Here is a 19368-nt window from a genome sequence, read left to right on the forward strand (position 1 = left end):
CTAAGGTTAGACATTCTGCACTGTCTGTCAGTCTAATTTTTTTAGATGTCTGCATTTCATTCCCCCTACTTCATATGCTACACTATTATTTTTTTTTTTTCATTTCATCAGTTACATCCAGTATCTCCTATGTTATCTAAGGATTTCACCATTATTTATTTATTTATTTATTTGTTTCTCTTATCTTTCTGAATAATTTCTTTTATCTCATCAAATATTCTTTCAACTTATTATAACATTACCCCTGGTTGATTTTGTATTTGTAACACTGTATTGACCTGATTCCCATTATAACTAACTTCAACATAACCATTTCCCTTTTTAAATTCTGTACTCTAACTACCTAATTTAGGGACATAAAATCCATTCTTTTATCTATAGACCACGAGTTGACAACATTCTCCTGAATGGTTTCTGTCTAGAAATCTGAGTGCGAATTGTTTACCAAAGAGTATGTCATCATCATTAAGCCATTTAGTAAAAGGCATCCCCTTGGGAAAAATAATGGCTATAGTTTCCTCTTGGTTTCAACCATTTCTAGTGCTAATGTAGCAAGGCCACGTTGGATAGTATTGTAAGGCCAGAACAGTCAATCACATAAACTGTTGGCCCTACAACTACTGAAAGGGTTGCTACCCCTTTTATGAACCACAGGGTGGCCCGACCTTTTTGCAGATACTTCTTCCCTGACACTGCACCTATGGTACAGCTATCTGTATTGTTGATTCATTGAAGTCACTTCACCTGGGCAAGGTCCATGGTTCATGTAACATGAAATGTGGATTCATATGTGTACACTATTTAATAAACATAAAAGACAAAGTAGTAAAATCACAATTTATTTTTCTTAGCTGAAAATATATTACAATTCTTTACACGTAAAAAGAAAATATTTCAGTCAATCCACAAAAATTACTTTGTTTAAGATGTATTACACATCCACTCTCATCATTTCAACATATAAAACAGATAAAATTCACAACATATATATCACTTAAGTACAAAGATCTTTTTACATCTTCAGCTAGTGATTTATAATGTTACAGTGATTGAATGAAATATAAAGAATTCAATTATCTATGGCTAACAAATTTATTCACAGTTTCTTAAGATTTGTAATTATGATTTTATGACTGCAACATAAACTGTGCTGAGCTTACTGCAGAATTATGTGGTAAACAAAAACAGTTTCCAAGCATATCTGATACAGTATTCAAGCAGCTATTTCCCTCTATCAGTTTCAAGGAAGTGTTTCTTTTTCAACTATGGCTTACATTTCAGCTGTTGTTAACTACTGTATATAATTCTTTTTCTTGGAATAAGCACTGTATGTAGTAGAACACAACAAAATTTTCAAAAAAGTATTTCTAAAGTTCTATGTCCTCACAAGTAAGTAAAATTTCTTACTTTTGTGTGAAATAAATAATATGACATAACTGTTCATTATAATTAATAAAGATAATGTCTTATATTCTGTTGATGATGAAAGTATAAGACCACTGAGCATAAAATTCATTTTGCTCACTTCTTAAAAGTCTCAGGCATATATGCACATATATTAAAGGAAGCAAACTGCCAGCCAGAAAATTAAACTTTGATCAAAAGGAAATAGGAAATACACCGTAATTAAATATAAAGTAAAAATGATCTGAAAGAAGCAAAATATGAATAAGCCTGTGGAAAGTAGTAACAATGACTAAAATACTACCTTATAGGTTCCACTGTTTAGTTTATGCACAGCATGGAGAATAACTGTGAGGGTACATTCCTAAATTTTTATGCTGAATAAAAGGCAAAGCTTTTATCATTCCCATACAGACTGCTATGCTGATTACACTGAGAAAATTGCGTATGCTAAATACAATGCGTATGCTACACATGAAAAAACCTACAATATATATGTGGCTGAGGGGGAAACTGATGGCCAAAGGTACCAATGAGAAAAGTATGAATTCTTTGTTGTTCAAAACTTCTAAGAGTGCAAACTATAACAGAAAAATAATGTGTGGTGTAATGCAAACACTTGTTTAAAAAGAAAGTGTGAACTCCTAAAATTCATGGCAACTTTCATCTAACATATTAAATATCCTAAACCCCATTATTAAATAAGTAGGTTCTGCTTATTACTGAGTATACAGAGATGTTTGAGGATACAATAGAAGAGGCATGCAAGGATTTTGCTAGTAACAGTGGAAGAAAATGTCTCCAGGAATATCTACTATTACATGACCAGGATTGACTGTAATAAAAGATTTTGAAAATGTTAGTGAACTTGTGTAAGTGAATTATTGTAAAATATTAAAGTTTTTGACTGGAAAAAAAGAATGTTCAAACAATAGTGAAAATGTGTCAACATTTTTAGGATACCTTTTTACTGTGACATTAGAGACGTAAAGGGTGTGGTGTTGGTTGGGGCAGGTAATGAGGGGAAAATGTCCATGAAGAGTTTACTGAGTAAACTTTTGATAAGATTTATACAAATAACTAGCTGTCTTTTCTGACCATTGGAACACTACAAAATAATTACTTTTTGTTGTAAAATTGTTGCATAGAAATATAATTTTCATCTATGAAGACTAACTATTGGTACACTCCAAAACAATTAATTTTTGTTGCACAATTGTCCCAAAAAATATTATTTTTCATCTATGGAGGTACATGTACTAACATAAAGGATGCCCTTCCAGTTTATGTACTATTTGCAGCAACAACATTTAATTTAGAAAACACAGTCCTGCTGTTAGTTTAATTAATTGTGTAGAAAATTGTAAAGCCTTAGCTATACATTTAATGTAAATCTCCTGTTCCTCAACCATTTCTGTCCTAAAATAAAAGAGGGAAGTAATGATTTATTTCTTTGCTAATCTGTTATCTCTTGAAGTTGTATGGGCAACAGCCATTTTTAATTAATTCACACTTTATGTACACAGCTGTAGTCAATGATGTTGCCTGAGCTTGTAATTAATAAATAGTTCTGGAATGTTAAAACTCTCATTTAAAATGCATTTGGGAGAAAAGACATTTACCAGCAATCTTGATGAAGATTCTGTTGTGCAACACAACTTCATAATCTTTGCATAGCAAAAATTAAAAAATTAAAAATACTGTCAAAAACAGTGGCTATATAAACAGAGGAAAAAGTTTGAATTTTGAGATAAGTAAAACAGTTATAGGAAGTAACTAGTTTCCTAAAATTCGTTAAGTTTTTCATATTTTATGAAAAATGATGAAATACACCATTGTGTAACATGACACTTTGGACAATTCTCTGTGGTGCAATATTTAATTTTACAGGCTGTAGATACTTTGCCCTAAATTTTCCACAGCTTGAACACCATGATAACTGAAAATTTCAATTATCCAAATAACCATATTTAACTATTTTCGTAATACACCAGAATTCCTCGTAGCTGCTTTCCAGCTCATATTGTGATATTGGCATATGGCATACCATTAATTGAATGAGATATAAAACACAGTTTGCTAAGTTAGTACTTAAGTCAATTACATTGCTTTGTAAATACTGAAAAATAGAAGCACGTTTCAACAAAAAACCACACTTTGTTCAATGTTTGGGAAATGCTTGCACCAATACATTGGCAGATTTTTTTTGGCTTTGTGGCTGTCTGTGGTACTTAAACAAATTTACACGCATTTATAATAGCATAAAGACCAGAGTTTCATACAATAAAGGCATTAATTACATCACACACACAAAACATCATACTCTTACACTTATACGAATGAAGTTCCTTGTTCACTGGTATTCTTGCAAACAAGTATTCATATCATTGATGTTTCAGTGTTAGTCTAAGTATTAGACAACACTTGCTTGATTAAATGGGTTCCACTGTTCTTCATGAGCAGGTAAGCGGTATTACTTGAAGCACAATGTTTGTACATGCATGACTGCTCAAGACACTCAGCTGACTACAATTGAAAAACTATACAAGGAGAAATATGAACAATGAACCTAATCAAAAACATAGAATCTTGGTTTGCTTGATACACGTCATTAGTTACACAAAATTGTGCCTCACTTATAATAATGTACAGTCATGATCAAAGAAACCACTATAAAATATTCACTGCATATCTTACTTCCACTTCAGTAAGCGTACAGCCATATTGTGTTTCAAAGACGAGGTCTGCACATTGGGACTGTTTACCACATTTAAAGTCTTATTTTACATTAACCCCATTTTGCAGCCAGTGAGTAAAGGGACCGTAGTAATTCCACAACTCGTGTATCTGCCTCTGAACTGACATTTTCCTCTGGCTCACTCACTGATGCAGACAGCTGAGAATGATCTACTACACCTGGCTTTGAAGTAGGAACTTCATCAAATGAAGTATGGTTCTTCGATGTGATCAAATCAAATACACTCATGGTTGGCACTGGAACTGACTTAAATCGTCGGTACTTTCTGTCTTTGCTATGGTATGTAGTGACAGGAGGTTCAGTAGTTGTAAGAGATTGGCTTCCTTTGGCACTTCTAAAGTGCTTTCTTTCATTTGCCATATTCTTTTGTGCAGTATACTCTGTAGATGTCTGCTGCATTTGCGGCTCCATATTTTCATCACATGGGAGATTGCTTTGGTTCTTGATGGAATGCTTCTTTACATGTGAAAAATCCATGGAACTCAAGCTCTTATTAACCACTACTACTACAAGATCCCTCATGGAGGAATTAGATGCAGCTTCTTTCATCATCTCCATAAGTGCATGTCTACTTGTCTCATTAAGCTCCATGAATAACTTCCCAGCTTTAGCAACAGTAGCTGTATCTAATGAAAAGATTTCTTGCAAATGATTCAGTGTTTCTTTCTCTTCATGTGTCATACGTGTAATAGTTCTATTTTTTCTTGAAGCACCAGTTATAGGTGTACTGGGCAAGATGTCATTTTTGTCATTTAATTGTCTCATTAATGAGGAATCTTTATTAGTTTCTAATATGGTCACAGGTTGTGTGTCAGACATAAAATGATCTGTGTTATGTTCTACAGACAAGATTCCTGTAGTAACTTCAGAATCTGGAGTTAATTCAGTGGTCATTCCATCATGACCCAATGGACTAGATATCTCACCAATATGATGAGTGAGCACATTTAATTGTTTACCTGTCCGTGATAGATGATTATTTACTGAATTCTGTTTCATGTGCAGCTGGTTAATGGGAGCAGGGGCTTCCAAAGTTGTGATGAGAGGCAAAGCTGCTGGATCCATAGTAACAGAGCTAGAGTCATCAAAATTTTTTACTTGCAGAATGGGTTCTAGGTTCTGGGTATCTATGGATCCACTAGATTTTGAATCTGTGCTTTCCCACTCTGATAGATCCCCAGGATTTGTTAATGGGCTTGGGTGCGTAGCAGATTTAATGTCAGTAATGACAGTGAAATAATTGGTGGATAAATTATCCTTCACCATCTTAAGTGTAGAGTCGTGTGTATTATCTTGTGATTCAGAACTGACAGTTTCTCTATCTTTTGTTCTTGACTCAGAATTCAATTTTTGAACTTTTCTTTCTGTTGTTAAATATCCTGATTCACCAGGACTCATGTCTATTCTTGTTGAGGAACTCATACTGGATTGTAACAATGAAGCCCTGCCTTGCTCTAAAATGTCTCTCGTTTCATCAACTGTTGTAGCAAATGAAAATCCTCTGGAAGATATAGTAACTTTTGGACTCTTTGTAGTCATTTCTTTGTCTGATCTGGACTTCTGTGTTCTTTTAGTAATTGTTTCCATTTTCTGAGGAGCTGCTGAAGTAAAGGTGTTGACAGACATTCTGCTGGTTCCATCAATTTGAATGTTTCTTACTACACCTCCAATAAATGCAGGACTGGGCTTAGTCATGGGACTATGTGAAACAGGTTTTTGGTTGTTATCTGCTAAGGGCAATATTTTCTCATTCTCCATTCTCTGCATGGTTGGTGAACTGTTTGTTCCCCTCAAATTCATTGCATCCATCTGCTTAACTGTAGCATCATAGTCTTCCCATGACAGAGTTGCTGTTTTCTGTGATGGAGTATCTTGCTGAGTAACTTCCGTATCAGGGAGCTGTGGTAGTGAACTAAGTTCTTCTTTATTGTCAGATACCACATTAGGAGCTTTGGGTGATTCAGTGTGTGACTGTTTTCCCATACTTTCCCTTTCATGTGATGCAGTATGTGTAATATTCATTGCAGTCAGTTTAGTCATACTGTTTTCATCTATGAGTAATTCAGTCATTTCATTGGGTTTCAAAACTGATGAATCTGTATGTAATGGATAGGTATTTTTATCTTGATTCAAATCATGTAATTCATCATTGGTTTGAGAACTAGTATAATTTGTTTCCAATTCATTCTGTTTACCTGCTCTTGTCTTTTGGAAAGTAGATTGTTGTTTTAATGATGTACCAAAACCTGAAGTACCTGAAACAATAAGAGATTCTTCACCATTACCTTTGGTATTTTCCTGAGTATGTTTTGATTTTAATACATCACCATTGCCAAATTCATTCACATTATCAGACTCTGATATGCTCTTTTCTGCAAGTTTGTTGCTAAATTCAAATGGAAGTACTGAAACTGTGTTGCTGGCTTCAAGAGTTGATGGTGTTCCTGATGCATTCACATCAGTAACTGTGGTTGAAAACCCACCACTTGCCTTGGGAAGAAGCCTGTTTTCGTCCTTAAGTCTCTCTACAGTGTTACTTGTTGTAACTGCTAAGTTATTTACCTCTTCAGGAATCACACTATCTTGCAACGTGCTTAATTCGTCAAATGATGCTCTGGTTGTCAGCGTGAAAGCTCCTTCATTTTTAAGAGCCTCCAAATCCGTTGAAGTTGTAGGATGAGCATCTTTATTTTCATTATTTGTTAAAATGTATGTTACTTCCTTCCCACCAAGGCTGTAAGTTGGAGGTACTCTTGAAAGTGGTGGAATCTCTTCATTTACAATCAGATCATACACTAATTCATCGCTCGTATTAGGTTTCTGAAACTGAACGCTATTGTTTTGAAATCCCCCAAAGCGTGATTTGGTTTGATTTCTGGGTGCTCTGGCTGTAGGTGTATAGTTTCTGGGGCCATATGCAAGTCCTGTATATTTCTGGGACCCTGGAGGCAGAGTATAATCGTTCACAGTCTCACTGGTAGAAGTTTCTGTGACAAACAAGTTGTTTACTTCATACGCAATTGCATTGGTGCTGTCTACAACTGTGGCTTGTTGATCAACAAGTGGATCTCTGGTTGTGAGAAAATTATAATTAGTCTCCTCGTCACGTAGGCTTTCGTGCACTACTTCCGAAGAAACTGTAGTTGTCTGTCCTGTTCTGGAAGACACAGACTCAGTGGCAGTATATTCACTTTTACTGGAGGCAGTTGCCGAGTTTGAGTCTTCACTACCTGCTACTCTCTGTTTTGACGTTGTTGCTGCATGAGCCAAGGAATCAAACAATGGTGCGACTGTGGAACTAAGCAGCCTTAATGTAGGCGCTTTGTTAACATCAGAAAAGTCAAGTACCTCATCATCATCTTTAGCGGCGGGTTTAAGTGAATCAATTAAAGAAATTGTTGTAGTTTCGTATAATGGCGTTGTCATTTCAGCTTCGAAAGAGTTATTCGCCGGCTCTGTTGGGCGAGCCTGTGACAAAATTCTTCGAAAATCTGTTGGATCTTTGAGGTATGCTGTCAGAGCTCTGCTAAATATTTGAGCTAGTTCTCTCAAGCCACGTACATCCTCTTTGGCTAAACCATTGCCAGGCTCCAATGAAACACTTAAATTTTTGGCCAGTAAACTTTCTATTCCAGGTTGCGTCTCATTCAAATAAAATGCTTTACCTTCACGAAAGTATTCTGTATAATTCACATTGTTGTTATTCCCATCATAGCCAAGCACTTCATCCATATCAGCCATTTTCCTCGTCAACGAGAATAAAGCAGAATAAGAGTCTCTTGTAAGTTGAGTTAGCAGGGGAGGGAGCTGTACTGGGATCTCCTTCGTAGAAGCGTTCACATTATTTACTGATTCGCTAACTAGATCGTTCATCATTTTTGTGATCCTGTTTGAAACGTCAGACTCCTCAATTTCTGTCTCGGGAAGTCCAAAGTAAACAGCCAATGAATTGAGGGTGTCCGGTCTGTTTGACGGAGGGATGTTTAAACGTGATTTGTTGAACCGACTTTCGACAGCCGTCCGTGACGTGACCAATTGCGACCCTCTCCTGTGCGATTTCACTTCGGACCGGTCTTGCACTTTAGGTGGAAGCAGACTTTTGGATAACTGTTCTGAAGTCTGCGTGGTTTTAGATGTAACGGATTTTGTTGCAGCTGCCGACCTGAGCGGAATTGTCAGTGGTGTAGTCTTCTGCCTAAGCGACAAGACCCGCTGAATCACACTGGGGGTCGTCGTCGTAGTCGTAAGTCGTCGCCTGGGACCGTCGACAAATATAACGGATTTTCTACTGGAAACCAACCTGTTAGATCTGGGACTAGTGGAGGGTGCGCTGGTGGTTGAAACTGGATCTGCACTGCTGGATTTGCTGTGGTAAATTTTTCTTCTAAATGATGTAACACTTTCTGCGGCTGTGGAAGAGTTAGTTGATTTATCAGTAGTTTCCTGCGGTGCATCTTTTGCTGTTGAAGAATGGGAAATTTCTTTCACGTCCCTGCTCTCGTATCTGTATGTGTCGGCAGCGGAGGCTCCTAGCACTTCAGAGTTTATCAGTGGTTCAACTGGAAGGACAGATTGCATAGCAGGTGGATTTGTAGTTGTCAGAAATGGTGTATCCGCTCTACTGGCATTCTCAGTAGCGGCATTTATGTCGTAAGTGTCAGGAGGACGCAATGTGGGAGACTCGGTGGCATCTGCTTCGTACGCAGGCGTTACAGGAACATCGTATTTTGTTTCTCGGCTTTCTTCCGCTGTACTAACAGTAGCTGCCCGCACTAGTGTGAACAGCTCAGTCACTCTAGCATGAGAGGATTCTGACGAATCGAAAATTTCTTCTTTATTGCTGGGAGCAGTTGTTACATCGTACTGCACGTCATATCTTTGAGGCTGATATTCCTTGCCTGTAACATCAGATAGAGGAAGTGGTGCTAATATTCCTCTCGAAACAGCCCTCTGAGCACCTGGTAAAGAAGTTGTTTTTGATTCTATGTCTTCGGCATCTGAAAATTTTCCATCCGAACTGTACGATTTTTCAGACGACATGTAATCAGTCTCGAACGACTGGCTGCTCAGAGGAGGCTCTTCTGCGTGACTTGAATCTAAAGTTTTAGCAACAGAAGATAATGTTCGCCTTTCGTTCCACAGTGAGGGTGATACTTCTTTGTCGAAGGAGGAGTCGGTTGTTAACTCTTTTTCATAGAAGAATTTTTTATTTTCAGTGATTGAAAGCGACAAATCTGAGCTGCTAGCTGTCATATGGCTAATTGTTTCTGTCCTGAAGGTTCTCTCAGTAGTCTGTTTAGGCTCATATAATTCTGTTCCTACTGTCGTATGTTCAGAAGTACTGTAATCATCAAAGGCATACCTGCCAGTCGCTTGAGGGGCAGTTGGCCTATTAATTTCTCTGCCTGAATCTTCACTCAGTGTAACGCCAGTTGGGTCAGTTCCCCCGTCATGTGGCAGACCAGAGCAGTTGATAATCGTTGGAACAGACTGGTCATTGTTTGAACTTACAAAAACTGCCGCTGTATGTCCTGTTTCACTTCTTTCTACCAGTTTTTCATCGTCAAAGGATGCTTCCGTAGGTGTGGGAGTGCTTACAGTACCTGGTTGCGGTGTTATATGAGTACTGTCAAAATCATCCGAGGCTTTGGTGCTCATAAATGCGAAATCCTCGTGGGTGAACCACAGTTCTTTCGGTGGGTTAACATCGGTGATCGGAACTTCTGTTATTGGCTCAGTGACGTCTTCAGCGGCGACATTAATTTCTGCAGGCTTCGTAACACTCACTGTGCCGGAGAGGAGCAAGTTAGTTTTTCGTGCAATTCCCGCCCTTCTGTTTATGGTCACATAATCTTCTTCAGCGATCTCAGTTCTCGGTGTGGTGTAGAAGTTCCTCCCGCCACGCTCGTCTTCAAGAGTAAATGGAGTACCGGTCGGCCGGTATATATCAGTTATAGGTAAGTCTTCCGGCGCCACAGTGCTGAACTGCCACGTAGCTGTACTGGGATAGGCGATCCGGACGACTATCGGTGTGACCGTTCGCTCGGTCGGAGACTGCTCTACGTCTCCAGGCTTCGAGTCGAATATTTTGCTCCTGTCCAGCTCCACATATTGTTTACTGGTGCCTAACTTGCTATTACGGACTGAGCTCTCTGTGACCGAGATCCCACCGCTTTCTGTATGCCCATCTTCGAAGCTGCGCTGGCCCTGTCGCCTCGTAGGCGGGAGATCGACAGTGGTTGGAATAGTCTGAAATTCACCGTTGGACCATCGAACGCTTTGAAGCCTTCCACCCCTCCTTTCAGAAATCGACGGTTGCACTTTCCTCGAATAAGCGAAAGCATTCCGCTGCACACTGGTTGCTGTCGACGTCTGTAGACGTGGCCCTTCGCCTGTGCTGCTGCCTGGCTTATCAGGAGTTGGTCGATCCTTCACGCCAACGTTGGAAAGTACGTTGTTCCTCTGGATGACCTCGTACTGCCGAGAGCCATTGTTCCTTCTGCTGTTGACGAAGGAAGCGGTTTCTGCGGGCTGTTGTCTCTCCCTGTCACTAACTGAAGTCGTGTTAAGAGCGAAATTGTTGTAAGTATTCCTGCCCTCCCGCAGAGCGTTTGGTGGGGTGTACGTAGTTGAGCGATACGATTTCGATTGTTTCTCCACTTCTATTTGCTTGGAGAACGAGTTCTGATCTCTTCGTCTTTGGTCGGCGTCACGAATTTCTGATACGATCGGCACAGGAGAGCTCGGTGCTATGTTCCGAACGGACTCACTGCTTCCCCGTTGTTGTTGTTGCCTGCGCTGAGTCTGTCCGTTCTGCCGTCGCTGTTCAGAATAATACAGTTGCTCGTTCTGCTGAGGGTTCTCGAAAGAGTCGCGTTGCCTCGGGCGAGTTGGCTGCCTCTGAGGAATGTCTGGCTGTGGTCGGGGTGCCTGCTGTGGCTGCAACCTGTCGTTGCGGCTTGCAGGCGGCGACTGCTCGCTGTACGAGGAGTCCGACTCGACGTAGCGGCTGCGCTCGGCAGACGTCGTCTCGGCGCTGGACTCGTAGTGTTCCCTGGAGCTACCGCAGTCCACTGTCCACCACCAGTCGCAGATGAGGTGCGATTGCCGGAAGATGGTCCCGTTCGGGCACAAGAACGAGATCTTGCGGCCGCCGTCGCATATGTGGAATACCTGCGGACAGAGAAAGTCAAAGTCAATCATATACATCTCTCTCCCTCACGTAATTTGTAGTGATTTGCATAGTATGGGCATAAATGTTCACGGTGATCCATAGTTCCTATTACACACTTCTAGTGGTTGTAGAAGGGACTTTTGAAGTGAAATTTGACACTGAGAAACCGACATTTTTTTTATACAAGAAAAACAAATCAATTACATTTTTAACTCCCGCGCTAATATTGATGTTTTTACGTAAATTTTCTGTAACGCTGGCTAAGCACATTTAGTGTATGCACAATACGATCACCTGACATCGTATGACGCCTTTTTTATTTTCTTAAGCAGACGCTATCGATCATATCTCGGTGGCAATAGTTCCTTGTATATAAAGCAAGAGTACTTTGAGGGCCTTGACGAATTTTAGTTTCATTAAGAATTTCACTTGTTTAAATATCATACAGTGAATAAAGCAAGACGCTAGCTAGATTCAAGAAGAATCTCAATTTCAAGAATATTTTCAGTTCCGTTTCCGTATCATATAACACGAAAAGCAACAAGTTTTCAAAATGGCTCTAAGCACTACGGGACTTAACATCTGAGGTCATCAGTCCCCTAGACTGAGAACTACTTAAAACTAACCTAAGGATATCACACACAACCATGTCCGAGGCAGGATTCGAACCTGCGACCGTAGCAGCAGCGCGGTTCCGGACTGAAGCGCCTAGAACCGCTCGGTCACAACGGCCGGCGAAGTTTTCAAGACTCAAGAAGCGTTTTAGCGTCAAGATGATTTTTAATTGTTTAGGTTTTACTTAACATAAAAAGAAGGAATACTGCCAGTCAGGAGAATCATTTCAGTTCAACAACCTTTCATTTACTATACAGAGGAGGAAGACGGCAAGTTCATCTATAATTTTAGTTTGCGGTGAACGCCATACCGAGAAGCTGAATATTTGGGGCGAAATGTGTGGCTATGAGGGGAGCAAAAAATAAATGAAAGATTGTATAAGTTTCAGATTACACACCCGAAAGTCTCAAGTTTAATCCTCGGTCGGTCCCAGGATTTTTTCTGACATTTACCGCTAATTTTACATATGCGGTAACTTGAAATGAGAAACGTTAAGCTTCAACATGGTTCGGAGTCCACATTGAACTGAAGGACCCTTAACAGCTGGCCGAGTAAAGGAGTTCAGAGGTCGAAAGAAAGCAAGTCGAGTCACGGACGACAAAATCATACCCAATAAAGCACTGCAGTCGTCGGATTGAGGACAACTTTACTTACCGTCTTTTATCGTTTGAACGGGTCAGAGATTCATAATTTTCTGGAACTCTGGAAGATATCCCATTAGACGTTTGTGAAGAAAATTTGCTCAAACAGAAAGGTGTGCCAGTGCTTTTTCCAAATACTCGATGAAACATTTGGGGAAAGGTGGATGGACCGAGATATTCCGCTACCAGGGTCCTGACATTTTCCTCCTTCAGATTTTTCCTTATGGGGTCATGTGGCTTGCTTACGAGACCCCTGTATAGTAGGTCAGGTTTCATGTGCGGCATGAATGATTTACTGGAAAACAGGTATTTTAGACTGTACATACTTTATTTCTTGAACAAAAATTTTGACGGTCACCATACACTGAGGTGACAAAAATCATGGGATAGCCATATGCACATACACAGAGAGCGGTAATATAACGTACACAAGATAGAACAGGGCAATGGATTGGCGGAGCTGTCATTTCTACTCAGGAGATTCATGTGAGAAGGTTTCCGACGTGATTATGGCCGCACGACGGGAATTAACAGACTCTAAACGCGGAATGGTAGTTGGAGCATGGGACAGTCCATTTCGGAAATCGTTGGGGAATTCAATGTCCCTGAGATCCATAGTCTGAAAAGTGTGCCGAGAATACAAAAGTTCAGGCATTACTTGTCACCACGGACAACGCAGCGGACGACGGCCTTCACTTAACTATCGAGACCAGCGGCGATTGCGTAGAGTTGTCAGTGTTAACAGACAAACAACATTGTGCGAAATAACCGCAGAAATCAGTGTGGGACGTACGACGAACGCATCCGGTAGGACAGAGCGGCGAAATCTGGCGTTAATGAGCTATGGCAGCAGAGGACCTATGCGAGTGCCTTTGCTAACAACACTACGTCACCTGCAGCAATTCTTCTGGGCTTGTGTCCGTATCGTTTGGACCCTATTCGACTGGGAAACCGTGGCGTGTTCAGATGAGTCCAGATTTCAACTTGTAAGAGCTGATGACAGGGTTCTAGGGAGGCGCAGACACCACAAGTTGTCAACAAGGCACTGTGCAAACCGGTGGTTGCTCCTTAATGGCATGAACTGGGTCCTCTAGTCCATTTAAATCGATCATTGACTGGAAATCGTGATGTTCGCCAACCTGGATACCATTTGCAGCCATTCATTGACTTCATGTTTCCAAACAACTATGGAATTTTTATGGATGACACCGGGGCACAATTGTTCGCGATGGGTTTGAAGAACAGTCTGGACAACTCGAGCGCATAATTTGGCCACCCATTGATCATTTATGGGACATATCGAGAGATCAGTTCGTGCACAGAATCCTGCACCAGAAACAATTTCGCAATTATGAACGCCTATAGAGGCAGCATGGTTCAGTATTTCTGCTGGAGACTTCCAACGACCGGTCACTGCGAAATGTTAACAGTCCTGCGAAATCTGAAACATGTTTCCTTCGTCACATGGAAACTGATATGTTCTGGGCGTATATTTCTGCGTAGAACTTCCTTTATTAAATCCCAGTTGTAATATGAATTTGGGATAGTCTGCAGCTCTAGGTTTGTCAATAGGAGTTGGGGACAAAGTGGGATTGCAGTATTACTTTCCTGCTGGCAATATTATAGAGCAAGTGATTTGTCATTGCCTTCCTCTGATCTGTGAAGAAGTGTCAGGTGTTCATCGGTGAATGAATGTGACAGGCGATTGTGAACATAGTGTTGTACTTGTGTTTTTATATATCAATATGGAATACATGGAAGAGAGACAATGGAACTAAGCAGGAGTACGTAGTGCAGCCCTCTCGAAGTACTCCGAGATAGCGTTGACCTATACGCCTTTGTCACATCCTCTCATTCCATGAGTCACTGCGGGGAGTATTCAGACTTACGTAGGATATTGTTGCACAGCTTTTTATCCTGAAATTGTACACCTTCACCTTTCTTCCAGTTGTCAACGTAAATCCGGCAATGCAAATTCCTCCAGTCGGATACATCTAGGTCGCACGTCACTGCATTTACCGTTATTAGTGTCAGGTGAATTCTGCTCGTTTCTAAATCAGAAAATTTTTCCGTACGTAATGTGTTAGTATGTGTATTTCGTTTCTTCTGCACAGTTATTTTATTTATTAGTTATTTACTTAAGACGAGTCTCATTGCGGCTATTATGCCATTTCCAAGTATCGCTTTAGGTGTTGCAATATAGCGCCTTGGAGTGATTTGCTGAGATTATCTCTCAGTTTTTGTGCTGTTGGAGTTCGTCCGAAATTTACGTATGGTGCTAAGTTTTTATTTGCACCAACGTTCGTTTGACAGGAAACCTTACTCCAGTGACGCATATTGTAAACACATTTCCCGATTAAAATTTGCGGGCAAGAGGCAGAAAAAAACTGGACAAACTGAGATCTTTTTCAGCCGTTTAAATAAAATACGAGAGTACGAAACACAGGAAGTTTAGCTAAAGAGATAGTATAGTGAAGTGGGTGTTCACCTGGCAGTCGGTGTCCATATCGGCGTAGTATCCGGGGCCTGGGACGCTGCGGCAGTTGAACGTTGTCCTAGGTATTCGAGGCAATATTGGGAAGTCCACACCTGGCCGACCCATAACGCCTGCAAATTAGAATTACCATCAGAGAACTGCTATTTCTATATTTCGCATTCAATGCAGTAAGAAATTAGAGCCACACGCATATACAAAGAGTCATAATTCTACATTTACGTCTACACCTGTGTCTGCACTCCGCAAGACACCGTACGGCGTATGGGAGGGAAAAGAACTGTACCAACAACCTTTATCCAAGCCCTGCTCGTTGAGCAGGGTTTAGTGCCCTTCTGTATAAGTATATATTGCTTTAACTTTACCCTCATTGTAGCATTAGAATGCTGACTCTCAAAATTTTGAGAGTAATTCCACAAACGTAATTGGTTGTGTGACCAAGGATCCACCGTTACGAAAATACAGCAGTAGGGCATTAAAATGCAGTTTTGTGAGAAATAATATGTAACTTTGATCCAGTATATCTGCAGTTATACCCTCAAAAACTATTCTTTAGAGAGTGATAAAGAGTGCGTCCAAACCTGAAAAGTAGGAGGGTGAACTGAAAGTTTGTAACATGTTTATAAGTTAGTTGAGAACTTTGTTGAGAGCTACTGCCTTTGGTATGCGTAATTGTTGCAACGAGTATGTTCAAACCGTCGAATAAATGCAGCTATAGTTGTTTGTTAGCAGCCGTTTTAGGTGATCAGCGTCACAAGAGTCACAGAAATGGTTTAAATCGAATATTATATAATTATTACGATAGCTACGAAACCATTAAGTGCAGAGTTATAGCCAATTGTAAATTAAATGTTAGATCAATATAATAATACTAATAATGACAAATAAATCTAATGTGATAACTATGACAGACGTCTCTAAACAAAAGTCACCTTCATCTCTATTATTTGCTAATGGTATTGCAATCCTCCAAAATAATAGCCAACAAGCAATATATTCTGTAGAGAAACTACATGAAATAGCGGCAAACTCGACTCAAAATTTTACGCTACAAGATCCAATATATTACAGAAACAATCAACATGTAATCATCAGAATCCAGTAAATCTCTCAAATGGCCAAATTAAAATGTCTCAGTGAGATTTCAACAGGGCTCGACCACGAAGCTAACAAAGAAAGAATTACAGAACTGCAAAGGCCATAGGAATGAAACAGATTCAAAAAAAATCTCTGTCACAAAATGTAGAACGTCATTATTATACACTTTTAAAACAGAGCTACTTTACGCACGTGGAAATCCTGTCATTTGTGGCAAATCGCAAACTGAGAACATCAAAAAACAAGAAACAAAACTTCCGAGGATAATTCTGGGACGAAATGGAATGGCATAAAGTTGAAAACCAAGAAAATCGGTGAAGTTTGCGAGATAACAACAAATGTGTTATCTCGGAGGACAAGGTACAGGGCTTACTAGACCCATCCGGGATGGACCATAATGAAGCGTTATCCTCTTTGTCGATGCCGGGCGCTGATGACTGCGCAGTTGAGCGCCCCACAAACCAAACATCATCATTATCTTTGTCGATGTACGTTAGCAACAAACTGTGCCAGTGTTCCGCCGTCCACTGCAAAGCAAAACCATGGGCCATTAGTGAAATTTGAGACTTATTAGGTGGAGCCTTAATCGAAAACTTAAGGTTTTAGATATGTTGTTACTAGCTACGACAGTGCTTGGTACTGAATCAGTGACGAATCACAACAACACATTCTTAGTTGTTTCGCAAACGACTAGTTTGCGGATATATGCTTACTGGGTCATTTTTGCTTCTATTATCGTATACTTTCATCCGTGGCAGTGCATTTTCTCAGTGATCCTCTGCAATTTAATACAGATATTAATACGTTACACAGATGTAGCAACTTTCACACATAATACAGTTGCAGCACAGGAAACATTCGCTTGTGTTATTATGAAAAATCATACATCATTGCGAATCTCTACACTGTAGAGTCGCACGATTATGACCAATTCGACTAAAAACCCTTAGTTCATTTCACCTGTACGGGACGTGCACCGAAGACGTATATGTAAATAAGACTGATAGATTAATAGTCTGTGAAATCTATAATTTAGAAGAGAATTATTGACAGAATTTAATCTTTGGGAGAGGGTGATGAATCATATCTGATAGCTCAGTCGTTAAAAGCATTGCTGCGAGAAACAAGGTTCTGAGTTCCAGCCACGGTTCGACACTGCATAGTCAAATATTCATTTGGGGATACCTGAATTTTTGTCTGTATGAATTTCGCTCCGTGATATTACAAATTAGGAAGCTGTTTAATTTGTAATAAGTGATGATCATCAGATTTTGGCACAAGGAATCAGCATTTCAAAACCTATTTATGGACTTTTTGCGTACTTCTGTGGTGAAAGGTATCATGAATTGATTAAACGCAGTGTTGTAAATAACTGATGTGAAAATTTCGAAGCTCTATTTGCAGTTGATGTACAAGGCGATGACTGAATACGAGAATGTCTAACAGTCAGACTACATGCTACTGTGGAATCTCTATGCATCAGAAAGCAACAACAATAGGCTGCCACAACAGAGCAACAGGCTCTAGCTACTTTGTACAGTGGTTAGCACTGTACTCATATTTGCGGGGACTATTATTCAAATCCCTGTCTGTACATCCATATTTAAGTTATCCACGATTTCCCTAAATTACTTAAGATAAATGTAGAGATACTTCCTTTGAAAAGAACATATCGATTTCCCCCCCCCCCCCCCCCCATCCTTCTCCAGTCTAAGCTTGTGCTCCACTCCAATGCTGTCATTGTTGATGGGACGTTAAACCCTAATCTACCTACCTACAAGTTCTCGCTGTGTGTAAAGAAGCATATGGGAGGTGTCTGCGTTCACTCCACGTGTCTGCTGGTAGGTAAGACCTGAACTCGCTCCTCAGTGCCACAACTGGAGGGGTACTGATTTTCGACTAGCAGCCTTCGTTGGCGAACAACATTTTCTGTTTCTCAGAACTGCTAGATGGCCAAATGTCCAGCGAAAACTGCTGGAACGAAACACATACACCACTGTTGTATGAATGCTAGGTGGTAGAAATAGTGTTATTGCTCTATGAATGTTACCATTGTAGTATGGTGGCAGTGCAGATTCTGGGATGGTCTGTATAGTTGCCAAATCTCCTCTCTCGCTCCCACCTTCTCCCACACCCCACCCTCTCCTCATTCCCCTAAGCCACTTGAAAGGCAGTTATCTTACTGACAGGAGATGTAACAGCGTGCATAGTTGCCATATTTCCCAAAGACGACGATCCAAGATGGTGAAAGGCCAAAGGGGCACAACAATGGCTCCTGTAGGTAGCTACCCCCATGAATCGTTGTCCAAATCCACCAAGATGGATGCTATTATGACGCCACAGTAGACATAGTCCAATGTAAAAATGGTGGAAAATTAAAAAGAAGGTTCAAGTAAGGTAGCTTGTTTGACAGTTGCATGTTGCATAGTCTATTTATTTAAACATTTAGGAGCTGACACATCGCTTTACAGGAAAAACAAATTAGATACGATTTATGATGTTGAAAATACTTTCTTTGTACATATCGCAACTCTTAAGGGCATGTGTGTAGTAGTATTGAATTATTGGGACACTGTACGTCGCATGATCTGTTTATCAACACATGTAGGGACGTTTCTTGTAACAGCATTTTTATGTGGTCACGCAGTACCGCAATAATCACTGTTATGACTTTAACAATCAGCTCTATTACATTTTGCAGTTCTTATAACTGAGAGCATTCAAGGATTTTAAATTTGCCTTTTATTTCTTATTATTTCTTACTATCACCAATATATTTCATGTCTTCTTGGGTGTACACTACCAACTCTTCTGCTCCACATTCTTGTGGAACTTCCGTATTGAATTTTAAGTTTACAACTTTAATGTTTGATAAAAGTTGTTATACCATCCATTTTAAACTCTGCAAATGGCTTTTCTATCGCTAGGTGCGCAACGTCTTGTCCTCCACTCTCAGATATAACGTAACTAACCGCTCTCAGCAGATCCAAATGAAAATGGATGTTTACAAACATATGTTTTGTATATCCTTTAATACAGTGAACATCTATGAATCCATTCATTTCTGCAAGCTCTCCAACAGATGACCACTTTCCATTGCTATTTACAATAAATGATATCTTATATTCCACACCCATATGCAGATTTTTCCATACACTGTGCTTAAAGTGATATATAAACCTAG

The 19368-nt window shown here is 39.9% G+C and overlaps 1 protein-coding gene across 1 annotated transcript in view; it reads right to left on the reverse strand.

Moving 5' to 3' along the window:
- Positions 1-883: 883 nt before the first annotated feature.
- Positions 884-19368, reverse strand: part of LOC126249081 (mucin-17-like) — a 267758-nt gene continuing 249273 nt past the window's right edge. The window contains exons 5-6 of the mRNA XM_049950732.1: positions 15081-15199; positions 884-11335 (exon numbers count right to left, since the gene is read on the reverse strand). Coding sequence (XP_049806689.1) covers positions 4193-11335; positions 15081-15199 — 7262 coding nt within the window. The 3' untranslated portion in view covers positions 884-4192. The remainder of the gene's footprint in view (positions 11336-15080; positions 15200-19368) is intronic.

Source organism: Schistocerca nitens, chromosome 3 (genome assembly GCF_023898315.1).
Source record: "Schistocerca nitens isolate TAMUIC-IGC-003100 chromosome 3, iqSchNite1.1, whole genome shotgun sequence".
NCBI lineage: Eukaryota > Metazoa > Arthropoda > Insecta > Orthoptera > Acrididae > Schistocerca > Schistocerca nitens.